Source organism: Rhodamnia argentea, chromosome 6 (assembly GCF_020921035.1).
Source record: "Rhodamnia argentea isolate NSW1041297 chromosome 6, ASM2092103v1, whole genome shotgun sequence".
NCBI lineage: Eukaryota > Viridiplantae > Streptophyta > Magnoliopsida > Myrtales > Myrtaceae > Rhodamnia > Rhodamnia argentea.
In genome coordinates, this window is record NC_063155.1 from 9656900 (window position 1) to 9675191 (window position 18292).

Sequence of the window (18292 nt, forward strand, 5' to 3'; positions counted from 1 at the left end):
CAGTTATCACATCTCTTTCAGGGTAACAGCTAGCAAAATTATCTGGCCACCCTTTTTGTTTGAGAGGAGGTTTCCAGTGAGTTTTAATAGTCATTTCCACCCAAGAGCTAAAACTCTCACACTTCATCATTCAGCAAGAGCATCAGGAACCGCTTGATCTTTACATCAGTCAATCGCACCGCGCGCGGTCTATCATCATTCAGCGGAAAGGTTCTACACTGCTCACACATTGCTCAAACGGGAACTTGACAAATTCATGAACTCATCAGTATGTGAAACTGGATGATATAATTCACAAGTGAGAGTTTTTACCCAAGATCCAAGATATGCAAGGAGATCTTGCAGACCCTTAATATATTTACAAGTAGGGGTCACAGAAAGACCCAGACCTAAGTTCTTGACCATAGTACCAGGACCAGGAATCTATACTAGTCTAAACAAGTCAATCACCGTGCATCAATATGTAGCAACTCCATTGAACTTGCAACCATTTGATCCAGGAGCATCGACATCAACATCGACCCAGACTTCATTAACACGGCCAATCACTCGGAAGGGAGAATTATACTGAGCGATCGAATAGGCATAGCTACTCTCGGAAGAGGTCATGTTTGCCCACGGCGACCTGCTCAAGCTGGATGAGAGCTTCTCCGCTTCCTGGATGATGTTTTCGTCCTTCGCGAACCCAGAGAACTTTCTGATTGCGACACAGTGGCTCTCCCACACGTGCGGCTTCAGGTTGAGCTCGGGAAGAGGGGTCGGGGGGTCAGCCTGGAACTTTGGCGGCAAGTAGAACAGGACAGAGTAGGCCGACGAGTGGAGCGGTCCAGCTTCAGGGACTATGCTCGTCACGACTGGAAACGTCATCGGAATCCTGGAGAAGTTCAGATTGGCGCCTTGAATGAACTGGAACAACCTATAAATAACAGAACAGGATCGATCAGCTCATCGCCTGCTTTCTAACTTGCAAGCGACAACCGACAAGTATCAGAGAAAACACAAGGACCATAACATAACCCAAGGATGGCGGTGGTCAAAACCCAGGTCAACGCAATCAAGTCCCGACAAGAATCTACGAGAATCGCAACTAGACTCGAACAAGAAGATGATCTCCAATATCAAGAGTCGCAGACAAAACAAGATTAGGCCAACTGATGCCTCGGTGAAAGATTGAACAAAACCTTAGGTTCAAAAACAAGAGCACGAACATCATATGGGCGAATTAATCGAGGGGGAGCTAAGCAGCACCGACTGAAGCCCGGACGAATTGATTTAAAAAAGAGGAAACCTGTGGAAGCCATTGAGGGTGGCCTTCGCGAAGGAGATGTCGCGAGCAGGGGCGGACATCCACGTGGATTCTCGGTAAAGCCTGACCTCGAAGTCCGATTCTTGATGGACCACCGTGTACGACGGCGATTCCGCGGCCCTACACAGGAACGAAACACTGAGCAAAAGGACGACACATGGCGCGATCGCGGACCTCGGGGAGATCTCCATCTTTCCGAGCTTCCGAAGCTGAAACTGGAGAGAGGTAAGCACGCCAGTCCACATTTAAAAGAAAGAGGCATTTGGCTGCTTTTACTATTTTACCCCCAATCGTTCTCCTTTCAGAGCATCTAGCAGAGGGGTACACTCGCCAGTCTGGTTGCATCTGTCTGGTGCTTATCGTTTCGTTAGTTTCATTAACTACCACGAGCTCCACAGGGTTCATAGGTTTAACTTGTCCCTCTTTTTTTCCTGGGAAACACTTGAAATCCCCGGGGTCCATCTCAGTTCCACTTCTATTCAAGAATGTCACCCTGTTCAAATCAAGCTGCTGCATGTGCTGGCTTTTCTTTGACAAAATCTGGTGCGAAAGATTCGAGCCCCAAGTGCCGGAAATTTGCTTGTTTAACGATACGCCATACAGAACTCACCGAAGTGGTGATCCGACCTATAAGCACAAAGAGGTGGCTATATCAGCATCGGTATTCTCACTGATGTAGTCGCTTCTGTGATCCATTACAGGATGGACTTAACAGAGCCGTCCAATCTTCGTCGCAGACTATACGAGCCATGGCGGCATTTTCCAAAGGCGTAATTCCCTTCATGAGGATAAAGACAACATTGTTCATTACATCCAAGAAGGAGCAATTCACATTGCCATGACTCAACATTATTCCGAACGCAAGCCCTCTTGACTCAACACAGTCAGGGCCACGCTTCAGTAGCTTTCTCAGATAGCGCTTTCTCAACGGAGATGCTAAGTAGGAAACCAGAGAAAGCAAAAATAAAAATAAAAATTGAGAGGTCTGGTCGCGTTCTTTATGCGCTTCTCTTCAGGATCTCGTTTGCTGGTGGCCCACTAGCATGCCGCAGGGAACGAGAGTCGATGTTGAAGTGAGGAACATGATAATCTTCGATGGCTTATCAGGCATGAAAGGAATTTTCCGTCTACAACTGCTTGCCAGAGAGCTAGCAAACATAAAGCAAGATGATTTATTTCACAAAATTGCTCAAGAATTCTACCAGCCCTTTTTGTGCAATATCCATCGAAATATGGCTTTTGTACCTGAGGGAGATGCAGATTAGATGATCAACGACGCCTCACTCCCTGAAGTCAGCTGGCAGTGTTTCTGCTGTGAAATATTCACTCCTGACTGTCTCCGCAGAGCAAAATCTCACCTTTTGAAAGAGAATCAAGTGTTCAGTAGGAATCATCATGAATTCAGCAATCAGTAATGGTCTTAGATGACTAATTGGATGCTTATTGCCTGGCCTTCCCTCAGAAGATTCATAAACACAATATTGAAAATGGTCAAACTAATACCACCTTCAAGTTTCCTATCTCGTAGCAAAGGTATATTATTGTGCAATGACACCTAAATATAGTTAGTAAAGAAAAGCAGTGCATCTAATTGAACATATTCTGACAAAAGGCATTCTTTCGCTTCATTTGATTCGTCATACTATAATCTGAAAGTATTACCAGCAAAAGCAGCCTATGATTGATAATAAAAACATACAATGGTTGCTGGATCGTACCAGAGATGCATATGATTTCAGCAGGGGCTTTGCTAGTTGCCATATCGGCTTGAAGACAAATGGGGCTTCCACAAAGAGGACTTGTCCTAACCGCTTGGGATAGTAATAGTAAAACGCCTCAAACTGCACAAAACAATGAAAAATCAACTCATCAGGCCAAACAGATTCCTCAAGTTTGTTACTAATGATTCCTCAAGCAACTGTGCTACTGTCTCTACTTCTTTAAATGGGCAGAAGCATATGAAGAATTCCAACTTTTCCCATCATCTAAGAGTACTTAAGTGTCACACTCCTTGATTACAACAACAGTTAAAAGGAAACAGAGATCCTTCAGATCATATCAGAATGAAGCTTTGGCAGTATTGAACCAGAAAAGCATCAACTCAACTATAATTTACTTTCAGCAGCAATGACTACGCTGATACAAAAAATGCAATAGAGCTCCTGCATCATACCAGAAGACTAGTATGCGAATGATTGCTCATGAAAGGTTATACTATCTTGCCTTTCAAGACTAGACATCTGCCGCAACAGCAAGTGATGCATATGCCAAATGAGCCAACATGTACCATTCTAAGAGACCAATTAAGTTCCACTTCGACACTTGATTGGATGTGGGATTCTGGATTAGCCTCGATCGCAATTTCATCCTTATCATTATGCTGATCTTAGAGTTGCATTACTTATTTGTAGTTCTTTTCCCTCTTTAATATTGACAAAATGAAACAGCAGGCCCGAATTCCAAGTATTCATGATAGAACCAGTGAAGGAATTACCATAAAGGTCAAGAACTTAAGATCTGCATTCTCAGTACCAAATCCTCGAAGGTCAAATATCCCAAGAATCTCTTCTTTTCCATCTGGAAGCTTGCTCAGTGCCTTTTCAATCAAAAACACACACAGTTTCTCATTTTCAATAGGTTCGTGAACCTGGCCACAAGAAATACAACCCTTAGAATTTGCTCCTAAAAGCAAATAAACCAATAAAAGATCATTGTCCATCATTGATAGAAGCAGCAGTCCTTCCAGGAAGGTTACGCACAATATATTCTAAGGAAGAATAGATTAAATCAGATAATAATATCTACAATCAATTCGAATACCCCAAGAAAGGAATGGGACGGTAAAGATGTTATGTGAGTAGTTGGAGCCATCAACTTAGTTACTAAGATACATTTCATTGAAGATAAAAGTACATCAAACCCATATGAAGTTTTACCATGAGCAGATTGCATCCATTGGGCAAATATAGGTTTGATTAAGATTTGTTCCCGCGGAGTACCAAAAGCAAGCATGACATCATTATGAACATAAAGCCTCAAAGTGTGGAATCCCAAAAAGAGGCTGGCCCAACTTAACTGGGATAACATAGCTTCTTTATGGTCTAACATTCTTGCCAATATTTTGACCCAAAAAAAAAACACATTCTTGCCAATACATTATCCTCATTGTGTTCCGGATTGTAATCTCTAATGAAAAATATAGCACCATGAGCAAAAGCCCCTATCATTATGATTCCTGCAATGTATTGGTGATGAGTATATAATGCAGTTTGAGTAGTAAAGTCTTGTGCTATGAACGCATAAGCAAGTAAAGAGATCACTCATATTTCTTCCAAATGAGGAACACAATCTAACATACGTCGAACTCTTTTGCACAAATATTATTGATATTTAAGATGTTAAGATTAGTAATGAATCAGAAGAAGATATAAACTCTGAATTCAACAGTTTTCATTTATCTACCAGTGACTAAGAGGCAATTGGGGTACTAGAAAAAGAAAGACGACAAAGGTTGAGGACTAAATTTGTGCATAGTTTCAGTACTTACGGCAGGAAAGTGCTTCGACGCCACCACTAGGAGCACAGGGCGGTCATTGACATCAAGAAAGTCATGCACATATGCCTTTCCAGTTTCCGCTATGCTTTTCAAGGATTCTTCGGTCAACTCGGACACTTTGAACTCTTGACGCCATTTCTACATAAGCATAAGGATAACTTATAGATCATCTATCCATCATGCGATCATTTTTCTTCCGGCAAGCATGATATCCATTGAGGGTACTGGCCACATGAGAGAATGAGAAACCAAAACATATCATCTCATCCCTCATATAAAGCACAAGCACAACATCAATTGAAGGAACTGGTGGCATGTGAGAATGAGAAACCAAAAGGAATCACATTATCCTTCTTATAAAGCGGGGTCATCACAGTGTTCAGGTTTCTACTGCTAAATTTACTTGTCGCCAGAAGGAGTGAACAATGCATTCATAAACTTGGAAAGCACGGGATTCATGAGGATACAATAGCTTTAGTCAGCTTCGCAACCGCATCTTCGACGACAAACTTCCTGTCCTTCAAGAACCAGTAGATCATGTCTTCATCATCTCTTCCATTCTTACCCACAGGAAGACTGCAGCAATCTTTTTCAAGCTTCTCCTTTGCTTCCAAAACCAACTGCAGATTCACAATTGCCGTATCATAAGGACCAGACGGAGAGCTACTTTGCCCATAATGTCAACTCTGATCTAGCAACCGAATTCTTCTACCAAAGCAACCCAGACAACCCAGCATTGAAATTAACGGATATCCACAGGGCCAAACCATAAAAAGGCAAGGTTTTTGCTTTTACGAGGTAAACCCCGACAACGAAGTACCCGCTAACCTCATCCTCCGAATAAGCCCGAAAGCAAAACCCAGATGAAGGCCCTTCTTTGAGCCTTCCTCATTACACCAGCTATATTACAGGAAAGGAAAGGAAAAGAAGAAGAAGGAGGAGAAGAAAAGAAAAGCAGGGAATGGCAAGAACCTTGCGAGCCTCATGGGAGTCGACACTAGAGCAGCGGACTGAGAATTTGCCGGTCCGAACGGAGGGCTTGCTCGAGAGAAGCGGTGACAAGAAAGGATGACGAAGCGCGTGGTTCGTTCGGAGAGCCATTGCTTCGACAGGATTCGGGAAACTGATATTAACTACCGTGAGCTCCTTTTGTTGTGTTTCGTGGTAAGCTGGTGAATGTCGACTGTCCGACGACTGAGGAGCCGTTTCTACGTCGCCGGAAACGGCGGGTCCTGTCGGTCTTCGGTGATGCTTTGGGCCCTGGGCTGTTTCGTGTGGGCTTTTGCTCATTTGTTGGACCATTAGGGCCCATTTACAATGCCCCGTTCTGATACCCATGGGCCTGAAATTAATGTTGGGCGGGCTTGAGCAAGGCCACTGGGTTAAAAAAGCCCGGCCCACCCGTTTGGGCCAGAGCCGATCCGGATTTTTTTAAAACAGCGCGGGCTTGGGTAACAATTTAGGTCCAACCTTAAGATCCGGCCTCACCAGAGTTGTAGGGAAAATTACCACAAAAAATTTAAATCTATCGCAATTGTGCCAATTCCCTTCCCATTCTTTAGGCCTTTAATATTACCAAAAATGCGCAGGCTTGGGTAACAATTTAAGTCAGACCTTTAATATATATATTTTTTTTGGTTTTATTATCTTTTCTATTTTTTATTTTATTTTTCCTTTATCTTCCCTTTCTTCAAAGGGATGGCCAACTGCCAAGTTCTGGCGATTGGCCAGAGGGACAACTGGCCTTGCCCAAATCTGGGCTGATGAAGAGAGCCTCGTGGTGCTCTCTCCGATTGCCAAGATTCAGCAACCTGCTGGAGGAAGAAGAGGGGAGGAAAAGAAAAAAAGAAAAGAAAGAAATAAAGAAATATTAAAATATCATGTCACCAACAGGTCGACATCCACGTCGATACAAATCGGCTAAAATTCGCCGAATGGACTCAATTTGCGCAATTACAAAAGACTTACGACTGAATCGGCCAAAAAAAAAAAATTATGGCTGAATTGGCATAATTGTAATAGGTTTAGGACTTTTTTTGATAATTTTTCCCGAGTTTGTCTAATGATCGTGTTTGTTTGCAATTGGGTTATGTTTTCCGCCAATTTATACATCTGTTTGACGGGGTTTCGAGTATAAACATCACCCGCGTCTAATCTTAGTTAAGTTCGAGTGTCGATAATGTACATAACTTGCAACCTACCAATTATCCGAGTAATGCACTTTTGAGAGTCCCCGTCCTCCTCCTCCTCCTCTTCTTCTTCTTCTTCTTCTTCTCTTTTTGCCCTTTGTGTCCGAGGAAAAAAAATGTTCTCGAGGAGTCGTCTTCGTTATCATCGCGTCTATCTTTTCATGGAGAAACTTTGTCGGATCACAATCTTTGCTCCTTCATGTGGCAAAATCATGGAATTTGTCGACTTTGGGGCTCCAATTTGGCGCTCCCTTTTTGACAATCGGGGCTCCCAAAGTCACACATCAACTATACATTCTTTTTTTGAAAGTCGACAGATTCAATTGGATTGGACCACATGATTCGTTTCGTTGACTGGCGTGTCTCGTAAGATGCCATCACAAGTCATGTCGCCATTGCTTTTTCTATTCTTAAAAAAGCAAAAAATAAAATCCTACGCCTCGCACTGAATTTGGAACAACATATGAAGGGCTTTATTGACATTTCCCATGTGGCTTCGGAGTTAATTGGGGAAATTATCCAAAAAGTTCTAAACCTATTGTACAATAGCTAATTTATTTCTATTTTTTTTTAATTTTATTAATTTAGTTCTAAACCTTTCGACGATTTGTCACTAAATTGCTTGCAATCAATTTTGGTCATTATTCACTAACGTGATAGTCTAGTCAATGCCGGCTATCTTATGTAACACGCTGAGACCGACGTGGTCAAAATAGGGAAATAGTAAAAAAAGAGAAAGGATAAAAGGAAAGAAAAGGAAAGGGCGAAAATGGTAAAAAAAGATAAAAATACAAAAATAATGTTAACGATAATTGTTAAAATCGCAAACGTTAGCGCCGGCCACGCCATGTCGGACAACTAGCGTCCCACGTCGGTGATTTCTTGCCAATTTGACTTCATTAGCAAAAAGTAAAAAAGTTTAGGGTTAAATTGATCAAATTAAAAAGTTTTTAGGTTCGAATTGGTCGTTGTGCGATAGGTTTAGGACTCTTTTGACGATTGTACCAAACCAAATTAGTTGCTAAAAGCATGTTTAATTACCAACATCTTTGCTGGTGGCCAGTGGTTATGATGTGTTTTTGACAGTTTGTCGTCGGCTTTCATGATTAGAGAAGCCAATAATTCTGGTGAACTGCTGAAAATTTGCGATTGGAATCGGATAATCACACACGAATCGATCCTTTTCGCAATCAATCTTTGCTAAAGCTAAGTGTGATTCTATCTTCTTTTGCTTTTCATCTATTTACATGGACTGATGCTAAATTCAAAGCCCTTTATTGACTTCGTCTCCTCCGTAGGAATCATTTCATTGAAGAAATTAGGAGACACGAACATGCGACAATACTAGCCATTGCATCACGAGTTTAAATCAAATCCGACATCAAATCTTGTGTGACAATGCAGAGGCATTGGCGTGATTGGACCAAGCCTTTAACTTTTTTATGACGGTATTCGGTTTTTTTGAGGACATTTGAAAAGCGAATTACGTCTCGTTTCATCGATTGAAAAATTCTCGAGGAACCGACAGCGACTCGCAATTCTACTAGGATACGCCATGCCGTTGAGTTAAATGGTCTTGAAATTTTCCATTGCTTGATATGATATATCGCAAATAGGGTCTACTAATATCCCAATAATGGGTAACTTTCGTATTTTTTTTTTAATCTGAATTCCTTTTGAAATACAACCCACAAAAGCTCGATAGTAAGTAAACCATCTAAGATGGGCTGTAGGTCATCTCGTCCCCTCATACTGATCGATGAGATTCGGACGTGTTTGAGATCGAACCCTTCAACTTGTACCTAGATCTGTCAAAATGGATTTAAATCTATTTCTTAACTCATGTATAATTGGTTGAGCTGTTATATGGATTAGTTATATTCAATAAATCGATTTAAATATAATACAATTGTTCATTGGGTTGTAAATAGCTTATAAATGGTTTATAACTTACTTAGACCGAATCCGGCTCTGTGGCTTTCTTTTCATTCTCTCTCACCCCTACTCGATCTCATGTTCACTCATTCAAGACTTTCACCTCGGTTTGGGTACGAATTTTCCTAGATCCGGTTAAATGTAAAAGTGTTTTACGAATATTGATTGGGTCGGATCGAATATGAGTCACTAGATTTGCATTACATAAAAATTGGTCAAAACATGTTACATAGGGTCTATTTTTTCTACACCGGTCTATTTGGATAGAACCATTTTCGACCCGCCCTACTTGTTTTGACGGGTCTACTCATACCGAATTCGCAAGCACCCGACGAGGCTCATAAGGGCTCTCCATACCTAGCTCCATCTTGAAACATACTTACACATGAGAGCATGATTCATGGTCGGCCTTCCACCTATTTGTGCAAGCTTCACACTCGAGCCTCATTGTCTCCTTTTCCTCTTCCTTTTCGAAAGTCGCCCCGCTTCATCCCATTTCTCCACAAACGAGAGAGAGAGAGTTGGAAAGAGATGACCCAACACATTAATTGCCCTATCTTGACTCGTCGCCTTCACATCGTAGCATGTATCAACTTCAGTGCCAAAGTCTCTTCCACGATGTGTCGCCGTCCATCGATCTAAACGCTAATGTAGGCTCGGACTTGCATGATGGGTTCCATCATACCTTCGCATAGCCGTAGAATTTTCAACCTACGTGCCGCGGGCTATTTATAGCTAGGGCTGCCATTATATGTATTTTGTGGGTATGTGAGGGTGGTAATATTTGTGAATTCAGTATAATGTTGTTTTATATTTGGGTTTAAAACGAAATTGAGCAATGTATGATGTACTTTGATGAAGCAAAATAATGGGTCAGGCCCGTCAGGGTTCTGGATAAGAACTTCATTTGCCCTCCATCACTATTGTCCTGCTCGTACATGGACTTTAAAGCCATGCAATACGTGTGCGTGTCACACGGATCATAACTTCCGTGTCCCTCAACCGTACTCGCATACCACTATGAGTGGAGCTAGTGGTGTGGTCATGGAGAGTGAGAGATGTACAGGGAGAAGATATAACTGATTTGTGGGAGTGGCGTCAGGGTGATTTGTATTCGGAGCTCTGGGTTAGAATGAATATACCCTTAGGAGTTCTGGAGGCGGGGTGGCCTTCAATGTACAAACCGATCGGTAGAAGATACAACTCTCCCGATGAGGTCATGGCAGGCCAAAATCGGTTGTTGTATTTAAAGGGTTCTCTATATCTTGCTCGATAGACTGAATGTCCGAGCTAAGTGGGGCGTGTTACGATCCGATATGAGGATGCTATTCGCCTTACTGTTCTTGGGAACATCTATAGACGGAAGGCCGACTGGCTTGTTCTTGATTCGTCGGGCGTAGCATGGGCTAATTTGGCAGCCAAATCTATCGACCCGTGGCACATGCATCCATGCTTGTATATACAGAAACCCAAAAATCATTAGATGTGTCCATGATCTCTTTCTCTCCAACTTCAATATGATGAAAAGTTTTACATCCTTGTTCCCTAAAGATTAAGGTATAATTTAGTTAGAAGCTCGTGCACGCATGTGTCTTTTACGACACTTTGGATATCCATGGTTAGGTTAATCGAATGTATAAGAGACATATGATGCTTGTGTCGCTATTTAGGGTGCATTTGCTTCACGAAAAGTGAAAATACTTTCTTAAGAATGATCGCTTGTATAGCTTACGAAAATAAATAAATGAAAAATATTCCCAACCTTCACTAAAATATTTATCTTTGTCGTCATATTGACTAATTATTTCAAGCGACATTAGAGATTATCTATTGCTAAACAAACCGAGGTGTATTCATATGTTATTTTGAGAAGGGAAGTGCTCTCTGGCAGTATTATAAAAGACAATATAATTTCAACCTTACATCCACACATCATCGCCCGTTATACACAAAGCATGTACTGATTGGGAGATCGTGTGATTAGAAATAACTGAATTTAAGACGGTGATATGGAATACCAAGTTGGGGAGATTAGGACGATGCCGATGAGATTTCTGGAAAGCAATAACGTCAAGTCCTCCTCGAGCATGCTTTTGACAGAAGAAGCTGTCATAAAGGAATCCAGCATCTTCATGGTGCTGTGGAGATGGAATCTATTCCTCTTTCTGAAGGACCAAAGGTGGTCATGGCTCCACTCTCTGCTCTTTGAGATGGGACGGGAGTGACTCCCAGTTAGAATAACGACACTCATTTCAAACTCACAGTCTCCGTTTTTTTTTTTTCTTTTCTCTGCATATGCCACAGAGAGAGAGAGAGAGAGAGAGAGAGAGAGAGAGAGAGAGAATGTTAGTGGGGTGCTTGTGAAAAGAAGAGAGAACTGCAGAGGCATAAAGCGAGAGCTTTTTCCGAAGTTGCAGAAAGCAAACCATTATTCATACAAGCACTAGAAACCCTAAAAGGATGGCCAAGCATACGGGCCCCATGACTTCGTGTTTCCAGGCATGAACAATCTCAAGAAAGATTCTTAATGCTGCTTATAATTATTCGATTTATATTTGCTAGCTCCTTCGCACGTGCTATACCTATGCCCGATTCAAGATCTGGGTAATTTTTAGCAAAGATATATGAACAGGAGTAAATAAGGATACGTGCCCCCCGAAAAAGGAGATTTGTTAGGTAACAACTCGGACATATTAGTGTATAATGCTCTATTTGCTTAGTCTATCTTGAGATGAGATGAGGGTGTTTAGTCATATGAGAAGTGGATCCATTTGCTTAACGAAAAATGAATGATTTAGAATTTATTTTTTAAAAAGTATTCGTTTGAATCACTTACAAAAAATGAATGAACGAAGAATAATTTGATTCGGACGAAATCGTTTAGATATAAATTGTTTGTCGATGATAAAAAAAAAATATTACTATTGGCTAGTTTTTTAAAGCAAATACAAAGCAAATATTTTGTAGAAAATATTTTTCGAATCATTTATTTTTCATGAGACAATTGGAGCATAAATACGAAAAAGTCGGGTTTAGATCTCTAGATGCATACATATGCAAATATCATTGAACCTTTCAGGTGGATGGACTTGCAATTGTGCAACAATTGGCCTGGGCTCTTGTTGAAGTTATTGCTTTGCAAAAGGCAATTGTAAACAAATGCATGCAGAACCAAATAGAGAAGTAAGGGAAAACGACCAGCAATTAATGATGTTTCGCCAATTATTTCTTGGTCGGACGATGGAGACACTCTTTATCACAAGTAAGATTTTCATCGGACAAATCAATTGCCAAATTATGATAACAGACTTTTCGGCTTGGCGGGGACCGTGGCACCGCTTTTAAGTGTTTGTGCTGTCTTTCAGAGACATCAGAGGCAGATCCTTCTTCAGTCCCAAACGAAATTATGAAATTTTTGACGGACTCCGGTTAGGAACTGAGTAATCAGGTCGGTTTAATTAGGGAATAGACCTAAACTGGCTTGTTCACAAGTTGAATAGTTTGGTTCTCGGTCCCAAAACCTGAGAATGATTTTGACTGATCAGTTTCTAGTTCTATACCCTGAACTAGCCGGTTCTACTCGGGGAATCTGAAATTTGGAAATTGCAAGGCCGATTCTGGGGTAGAACCTAGAATCTAATTAGTTTTGAACCGGTTTAATTGTAACCATAAGTAAGTTCTTTTACTCTTTTTTTTAAAAAAAACGTAAAATATTTGTTGAAATTGAATATGCTTGACATATTATCCCGAAGTAGAAAGAATTATATTCATGTTTTACACGTGCATATTGTATGTATAATACACTGAAATAAAGAAAAAAAAAAGCATCGGTCTATTTCCCGGGTTGATCTTGGAATTAGCCAATTCAAGTCTAGGTAGGTTCTAGGGTCAACAAGGTTGGTTCCCGATTAAAAAAAATTGGGAATCGACCCTAACAGGATAGGTTCCTAATTCCAAGCTGGGAATCTATCCACTCTAAAACTGATCACTCTTAACTCCAATGGGGTAAGGTGACATGGAGTACAACTTATTACAATGCAAAATAACAAAGCTTATGGCATGTTCATTTGAGTGCAAGAATTTCTTGCAAATTAATTTTTTTTTAGACTTTCACGCTTTTGGTTTGCCGAAAAAGATTAGTTAAGTGGAATATCTTTTACGCCCCCTCCCCCCCCCAAAAAAAAAAAAATGTACGCTTAAAGTTAGGAAAATGAACTTCTTTAACTTGAAAAGGGGAAAGACAACTAGGAAAACATTTTTCCAATAAAACATCTTCCTTTTCCTTTGTCATGAAATTTTCCTCGAAACAAACAACCCCTTAAAGACACAAGATTATGACATGCTAGCACTCTATATACATTTGACCATCAATTAACATTCTACTATTCAGAATCTCATATGCCCAAAAAATTTTAGGTTAGAAGAATGTCCTTTTTCCTGTTATTTTAATCCACCATCACTTATTCTCCACACCACCACACAATAGGTAGATTTTTGGGTCAACTAGGGGCATACCATGCATCTCTCAGTGGATCTCAATATTTAAACTGAAAGTTACTGGACAATAATAGTTGCCCATCTAATCTGTGTTTCCCTTAAACTAGGATGTGCAGCATGGGTCCTTTTGGGCATGCTGGGATGGAAGAAGGTATGGCCTAGGCTTGGCCCTTGACCACCCAATAAAAGGACAAGAGGTAGTGACTTTCACTTTCAGGCCTCCCAATGCAAAATTCTCTCTCAAAGGCATTGAAAAAAGCCAGAGGCACGTGATGCCCAATTACACTACAAACCCCACTTTTCCATTAAAGATAAAGTTGAGAGGAATTGGGCATGGGAGCTAGCATTTGAAAGAGATCATGCCTATGAAAAGGGGGATGATTATTAAAAAATTTCTAAACCTATTATAGCAGTCAATTTAGTCTCAAACTTTTTAATTATGCTAATTTAGTGTCAAACCCTTTGACAATTTGTCAATTTTGACATAAATAATTTTTTAGTACTAAACTTATTCTTTGCATAATTGGCAAAAGGGATTATATTGATACGTTATTAAAATGTTTATGACTAAATTGACCACAATTAAAATGTTTAAGATTAAATTTACAAATCGTTAAAAGGTCTAGGAATATATTGGCACAATTGAGAGATTTAGGACTGAATTGACCATCATATAATAGGTTTAGGATTTTTCCGATGTGTGGAAGTATCATTTGATGCAACCTACCAAGTAAGTTTTATAGTCACTTCAGTTCCATTCACTTTGAAGCAAAAACGAGGGAGTGAAAAAAAGGCAGACACAAACCAAGACAAATGTATCGTTAAGACACTGAGCATATCCGAAAAGGACAAGAAGAGAATGGGCAAATGAAAGAAGAAATTGGGTAAAGCAGTAATTCTTCTTCCACAATGTGAAAGCAAAGACTGAGAAGTGAGAACTGAATCCGCTGGCCACCAGTCAGTTTCAACTTCAACTTGGAGGCTAAACCCGAGTTTCTTTAACTGTAAGTAGAAAGTTGAAGCTTCGTAGATCTTACGAAAGACCCCATCAATCTCATGGATGACTCTCGGGGGCGAAATTATCGGTCAATTTCACCGGTCGTGTCCGGATTAATACGGAGGTGAAAGATAAGATAAGCTGTTTATGTCATTTGGAATAATCTCTCAAGAAGAAAAACTTTTCCTTCTGACCCCACGCCTAAGTGGGGCCAAGACTCCTAAAAGTAAAGTTTAGCCCATCCCCGTTCCATTTTAAAAGGGCTCGTGCTTGAAGTTTCTCATGTGTCAGAAGCCACAAAAACGAAGCAAAAGCAGAGCAAAGACCCAAGAATCTGCGTGTCCCTGGGGAGAAGTTTTGAGTTTGTTTTTGTTTATGTTGTTGGAAATGATGAGGCAGAGGCAGTGAAACTGCTGAAAACTCCACCTCCATTTGGTTTTTTTTTCCCTTTGTGTTCTGGTTTTGATTGGTGCTTCTGTTTTTGTATGGATCTGAAGGCAGGTTCGCTCCCATTTACAAAACCCACAACAGGCCAACCCTGCCCTTCTCACCAAAACACAACAGGACAACCTCAATGCATACAAACACAAAGCGCCCCATCGCAACAAACAACAGCAACAAGGAGACATTCCTCAGAAATGGCCTCTTCCTCTTCCTCTTCCTCTTCTTCCCCTTCCTCTTCTGTTGCAGTTTCAACGTTTGTTGTTTTCTTCGCTCTTGCCTCTATACTTGGCCCTTCCTCCTCAGCACACGCCCCGACTGGTTCAGCCCATGACCACCCGGTCAACCAGACATTTGAGCCGAGCCAACATTCACAGAGGCTGAAGAGAGGCGCCAATGCTCATCTCAGGAAGATCAACAAACCAGCAGTCAAGACTATTCAGGCACTTCCAGCTCCCTCTGTTTTTGGCTTTTGTGACTGTTCCTCATTCATTCTTGTGGAAGCTTTTTGGTGATCTGGGTTTGTTCTTCTTTTCCTTTTTTTTTCCGACAGAGTCCTGATGGTGATTTGATAGACTGCGTTCTAACCCATCTTCAACCAGCTTTCGACCACCCTGAGCTAAAAGGGCAGAAGCCGTTGGTAACTACTTCTTATGCTTTCCTCATTGGGGACAATTTGAAGAAGTCCCCAAAGAAAAAAAAAATCGAGCTTTCAGATTCAGCTTCGGGGTTACTATCAAATTTGTATTACTGATTTGTGAGCTTAAAATTTCGAATCCCCAGGATCCACCAGAGAGGCCTAGAGGAAATGAATCAGCAGAAGCAGCGGCGCATACCTTTCAGCTATGGACTGATGGTGGCGAGTCATGCCCAGAAGGAACCATTCCAATCAGAAGAACCACAGAAAAGGACATTTTGAGAGCCAGTTCCATCCAAAGATTTGGAAGAAAGCTAAGAAGGAATGTCAGAAGAGACTCAACAGGCACCGGCCATGAGGTTGGTATTTGGAATACTTGAGCATACGTTCAATTAGAATTTGAATGGCTCCAAACTGAAAAATGCAAGAGAGCCGGGAGTAAAATAGTTCTTAACTGTTCTTTGCACCTTGTTGTTGGGTTCAGCAATAAAAGGGCATATCTGCTAGAATAGCAAACAACTAATCATCTTCTTGGAACAGCATGCAGTTGTCTTCGTGAATGGTCAACAATATTTCGGGGCGAAGGCGAGCATTAACGTGTGGTCGCCTGGCGTCACGGACATGTATGAGTTCAGCTTATCGCAAGTCTGGGTCATCTCCGGTTCTTTTGGCAATGACCTTAATACCATTGAAGCCGGATGGCAGGTAAGTCTGAGAGTTATCTTGTGACAGTTCATTTTGTGGTAGATGTTAGCATCGAGTTCTCGGCAATTGCATTGGAACTCTGAGTAGCACTGCAAAATTTTCCAGCAGCGAACCTTTCAATCCGGTTTTTGGTTACCTTAAAAATTAGGCAGTTTCTTTTGCATTTTGGTTGCTGAGCTTGTGGCTTGTCTCTCTGTTCAGGTCAGTCCAGAATTATATGGAGACAACTATCCGAGGTTTTTCACTTATTGGACAGTAAGTACTATGAAGTTCTTTCATTCCATTGCGAAGCTTTCGATGTTGACTATACCATATGGAGAAGAAACCAACGAGATTTATGAAAATAAACATCGACTGATGCAAATTGCAGACTGATGCATACCAAGCAACAGGATGCTACAACTTGCTCTGCTCGGGCTTCGTCCAGACCAACAACAAGATTGCTATTGGTGCTGCAATTTCCCCGAGATCATCCTACAATGGAAGGCAATTCGATATTGGTGTGATGGTCTGGAAGGTGAGTTTTAGTCAATGTTATATACTTTTTGAAGCTCAACGATTAGTATTAAAACAAAGTCGCCTCTTTGAGTCATTCTCACTTGAGCTTTCCTCAGTTCATAGATTTACCTATAAACTAAAAGCGTTGCCCCTCCGAAGAAAAGCCAGCAGAATTAAGCATTGAACCTCCATAATATAATGCACAGAGTACTGTAGTCAAATGTGCACAAGCATGCATTGATTGGCAACGTTATTTGTTAAATAAGCTGTTGACTACAACAATCTCATTGACATCGAAGTTCCAGCTGCTGTTCAACTGTTCTTACTATTATATTCCAAGATTCTCGTCGATTTTCTTCGAGATGCGTTCCTTGTTTTGGTTAATTTTTTCTTGTTTCTCTTTGAATTGATGAAAGTATTCCATCCAAACTGATGATTCTGCTCTGCCTGGTTTTGGGGCTTCATAGAGCAAAACCAATCTAGTCATCTTTCCATTCCCCCACAAGTGGCTTTTGTCTTATGCAAGATTGCAACAAGTCAATCCAAACGACGAACGAAATCTTAAACTTATTATGTTTGCTGCAATCGACTTATCTAGGCTAGCACTTCAAACAACAGGCGATGCTGGTAACATTGAATACTGTTTGGATAGTTATATACAATCATTTGCCTTTCCAATACTAGGATCCGAAGCATGGACACTGGTGGCTGGAATTTGGTTCAGGGCTATTAGTTGGGTATTGGCCAGCGCTTTTGTTCAGTCACTTGAGGAGCCACGCTGACATGGTGCAGTTTGGAGGAGAAATTGTTAATACAAGATCAACGGGGTTTCACACATCCACACAGATGGGCAGTGGCCATTTTGCAGAAGAAGGATTCGGGAAAGCGTCCTACTTCCGAAACTTACAAGTCGTGGACTGGGATAATAATCTACTTTCTCCCTCGAACCTCCATCTTTTGGCGGATCATCCAAACTGCTATGATATCAAACAAGGGCGAAACAATGTCTGGGGCACTTACTTTTACTATGGAGGTCCTGGAAGGAATGTAAGATGTCCATGAACAGTGAACAGAATGATATAGGATAGAGAGTGTCATTTATTCTTCTTTTTTCACCCAAATTTTCAGGGGAATTAGCTCATCATCATCCCAGTATTTACATCTTTTTTGGGTCAATTTCCCTTTTTTGATATATCATTGTTACTTTTGACTGGTTACTGATCAATTGTCCCACTTTGGGACTATGTATATGGGAAATGGAAATGATTGAGATGTTAATAATACTGGTTTGTGGCTTGTGTCATGGTTCTTAAGGCTTCTGTCTTTCCACATCATATGGTTGGCACTTTCAACGGGAACAAGGGACAGAAAGAGATTAGACAGATGGGTCAAGACAGTAAAATATCATAAGCAACTGAACTGTGTAGTGACCCACAGTACAGACCTTGTCTTGGTATTGACAATTGAGAAAACCTGCACTCCTGCATAATCTATTTGTTGTTTTGTTGGAAATCCAAATTAAACTAATGTT

The 18292-nt window shown here is 40.9% G+C and overlaps 3 protein-coding genes across 5 annotated transcripts; 1 reads left to right on the forward strand and 2 right to left on the reverse strand.

Annotated features, from left to right (window-relative positions):
• Positions 1-270: 270 nt before the first annotated feature.
• Positions 271-1650, reverse strand: LOC115741489 (heme-binding protein 2-like). Its single transcript, XM_030675422.2, has 2 exons — positions 1289-1650; positions 271-916 (listed from the first exon to the last, which is right to left on the reverse strand). Exons 1-2 carry the CDS (start codon positions 1549-1551, stop codon positions 457-459), a joined length of 723 nt encoding a protein of 240 aa, XP_030531282.1. The 5' UTR covers positions 1552-1650; the 3' UTR covers positions 271-456.
• A 632-nt stretch (positions 1651-2282) lies between these two features.
• On the reverse strand, positions 2283-6019 carry LOC115741488 (phosphatidylinositol transfer protein CSR1). 2 transcript variants are annotated; one of them, XM_048280402.1, is made up of 7 exons: positions 5835-6019; positions 5330-5482; positions 4854-5000; positions 3801-3953; positions 3025-3147; positions 2586-2664; positions 2283-2454 (listed from the first exon to the last, which is right to left on the reverse strand). In XM_048280402.1, exons 1-6 carry the CDS (start codon positions 5961-5963, stop codon positions 2587-2589), a joined length of 783 nt encoding a protein of 260 aa, XP_048136359.1. In that variant the 5' UTR covers positions 5964-6019; the 3' UTR covers positions 2283-2454; position 2586. The 2 variants fall into 2 exon arrangements, with proteins under 2 accessions (XP_048136359.1, XP_030531281.1); XM_030675421.2 differs by having other exon boundaries at positions 2552-2664.
• Positions 6020-14769: 8750 nt separating this feature from the next.
• LOC115741566 lies at positions 14770-18071 on the forward strand. Of its 2 annotated transcripts, XM_030675539.2 has the most exons (8): positions 14770-15011; positions 15045-15364; positions 15475-15561; positions 15705-15917; positions 16099-16263; positions 16465-16518; positions 16634-16780; positions 17446-18071. In XM_030675539.2, exons 1-8 carry the CDS (start codon positions 14966-14968, stop codon positions 17821-17823), a joined length of 1410 nt encoding a protein of 469 aa, XP_030531399.2. In that variant the 5' UTR covers positions 14770-14965; the 3' UTR covers positions 17824-18071. The 2 variants fall into 2 exon arrangements, with proteins under 2 accessions (XP_030531399.2, XP_030531398.2); XM_030675538.2 differs by having other exon boundaries at positions 14770-15364.
• Positions 18072-18292: the final 221 nt, after the last annotated feature.

Excerpts from the sequence above, each read along its gene's own strand:
- LOC115741489 (XM_030675422.2), bottom strand. The coding sequence starts at position 1,551 with ATGTGGACTGGCGTGCTTACCTCTCTCCAGTTTCAGCTTCGGAAGCTC. Across the intron at positions 917-1,288 it reads ACCCTCAATGGCTTCCACAG|GTTGTTCCAGTTCATTCAAG; the intron begins GTTTCCTCTTTT and ends TGTTATTTATAG.
- LOC115741488 (XM_048280402.1), bottom strand. The coding sequence starts at position 5,963 with ATGGCTCTCCGAACGAACCACGCGCTTCGTCATCCTTTCTTGTCACCG. Across the intron at positions 3,148-3,800 it reads TTAAGTTCTTGACCTTTATG|TTTGAGGCGTTTTACTATTA; the intron begins GTAATTCCTTCA and ends TGTTTTGTGCAG. Across the intron at positions 2,665-3,024 it reads TGAAATCATATGCATCTCTG|GTGAGATTTTGCTCTGCGGA; the intron begins GTACGATCCAGC and ends CTCTTTCAAAAG.
- LOC115741566 (XM_030675538.2), top strand. The coding sequence starts at position 14,966 with ATGGATCTGAAGGCAGGTTCGCTCCCATTTACAAAACCCACAACAGGC. Across the intron at positions 16,519-16,633 it reads GGTTTTTCACTTATTGGACA|ACTGATGCATACCAAGCAAC; the intron begins GTAAGTACTATG and ends TGCAAATTGCAG. Across the intron at positions 16,781-17,445 it reads TTGGTGTGATGGTCTGGAAG|GATCCGAAGCATGGACACTG; the intron begins GTGAGTTTTAGT and ends TTCCAATACTAG.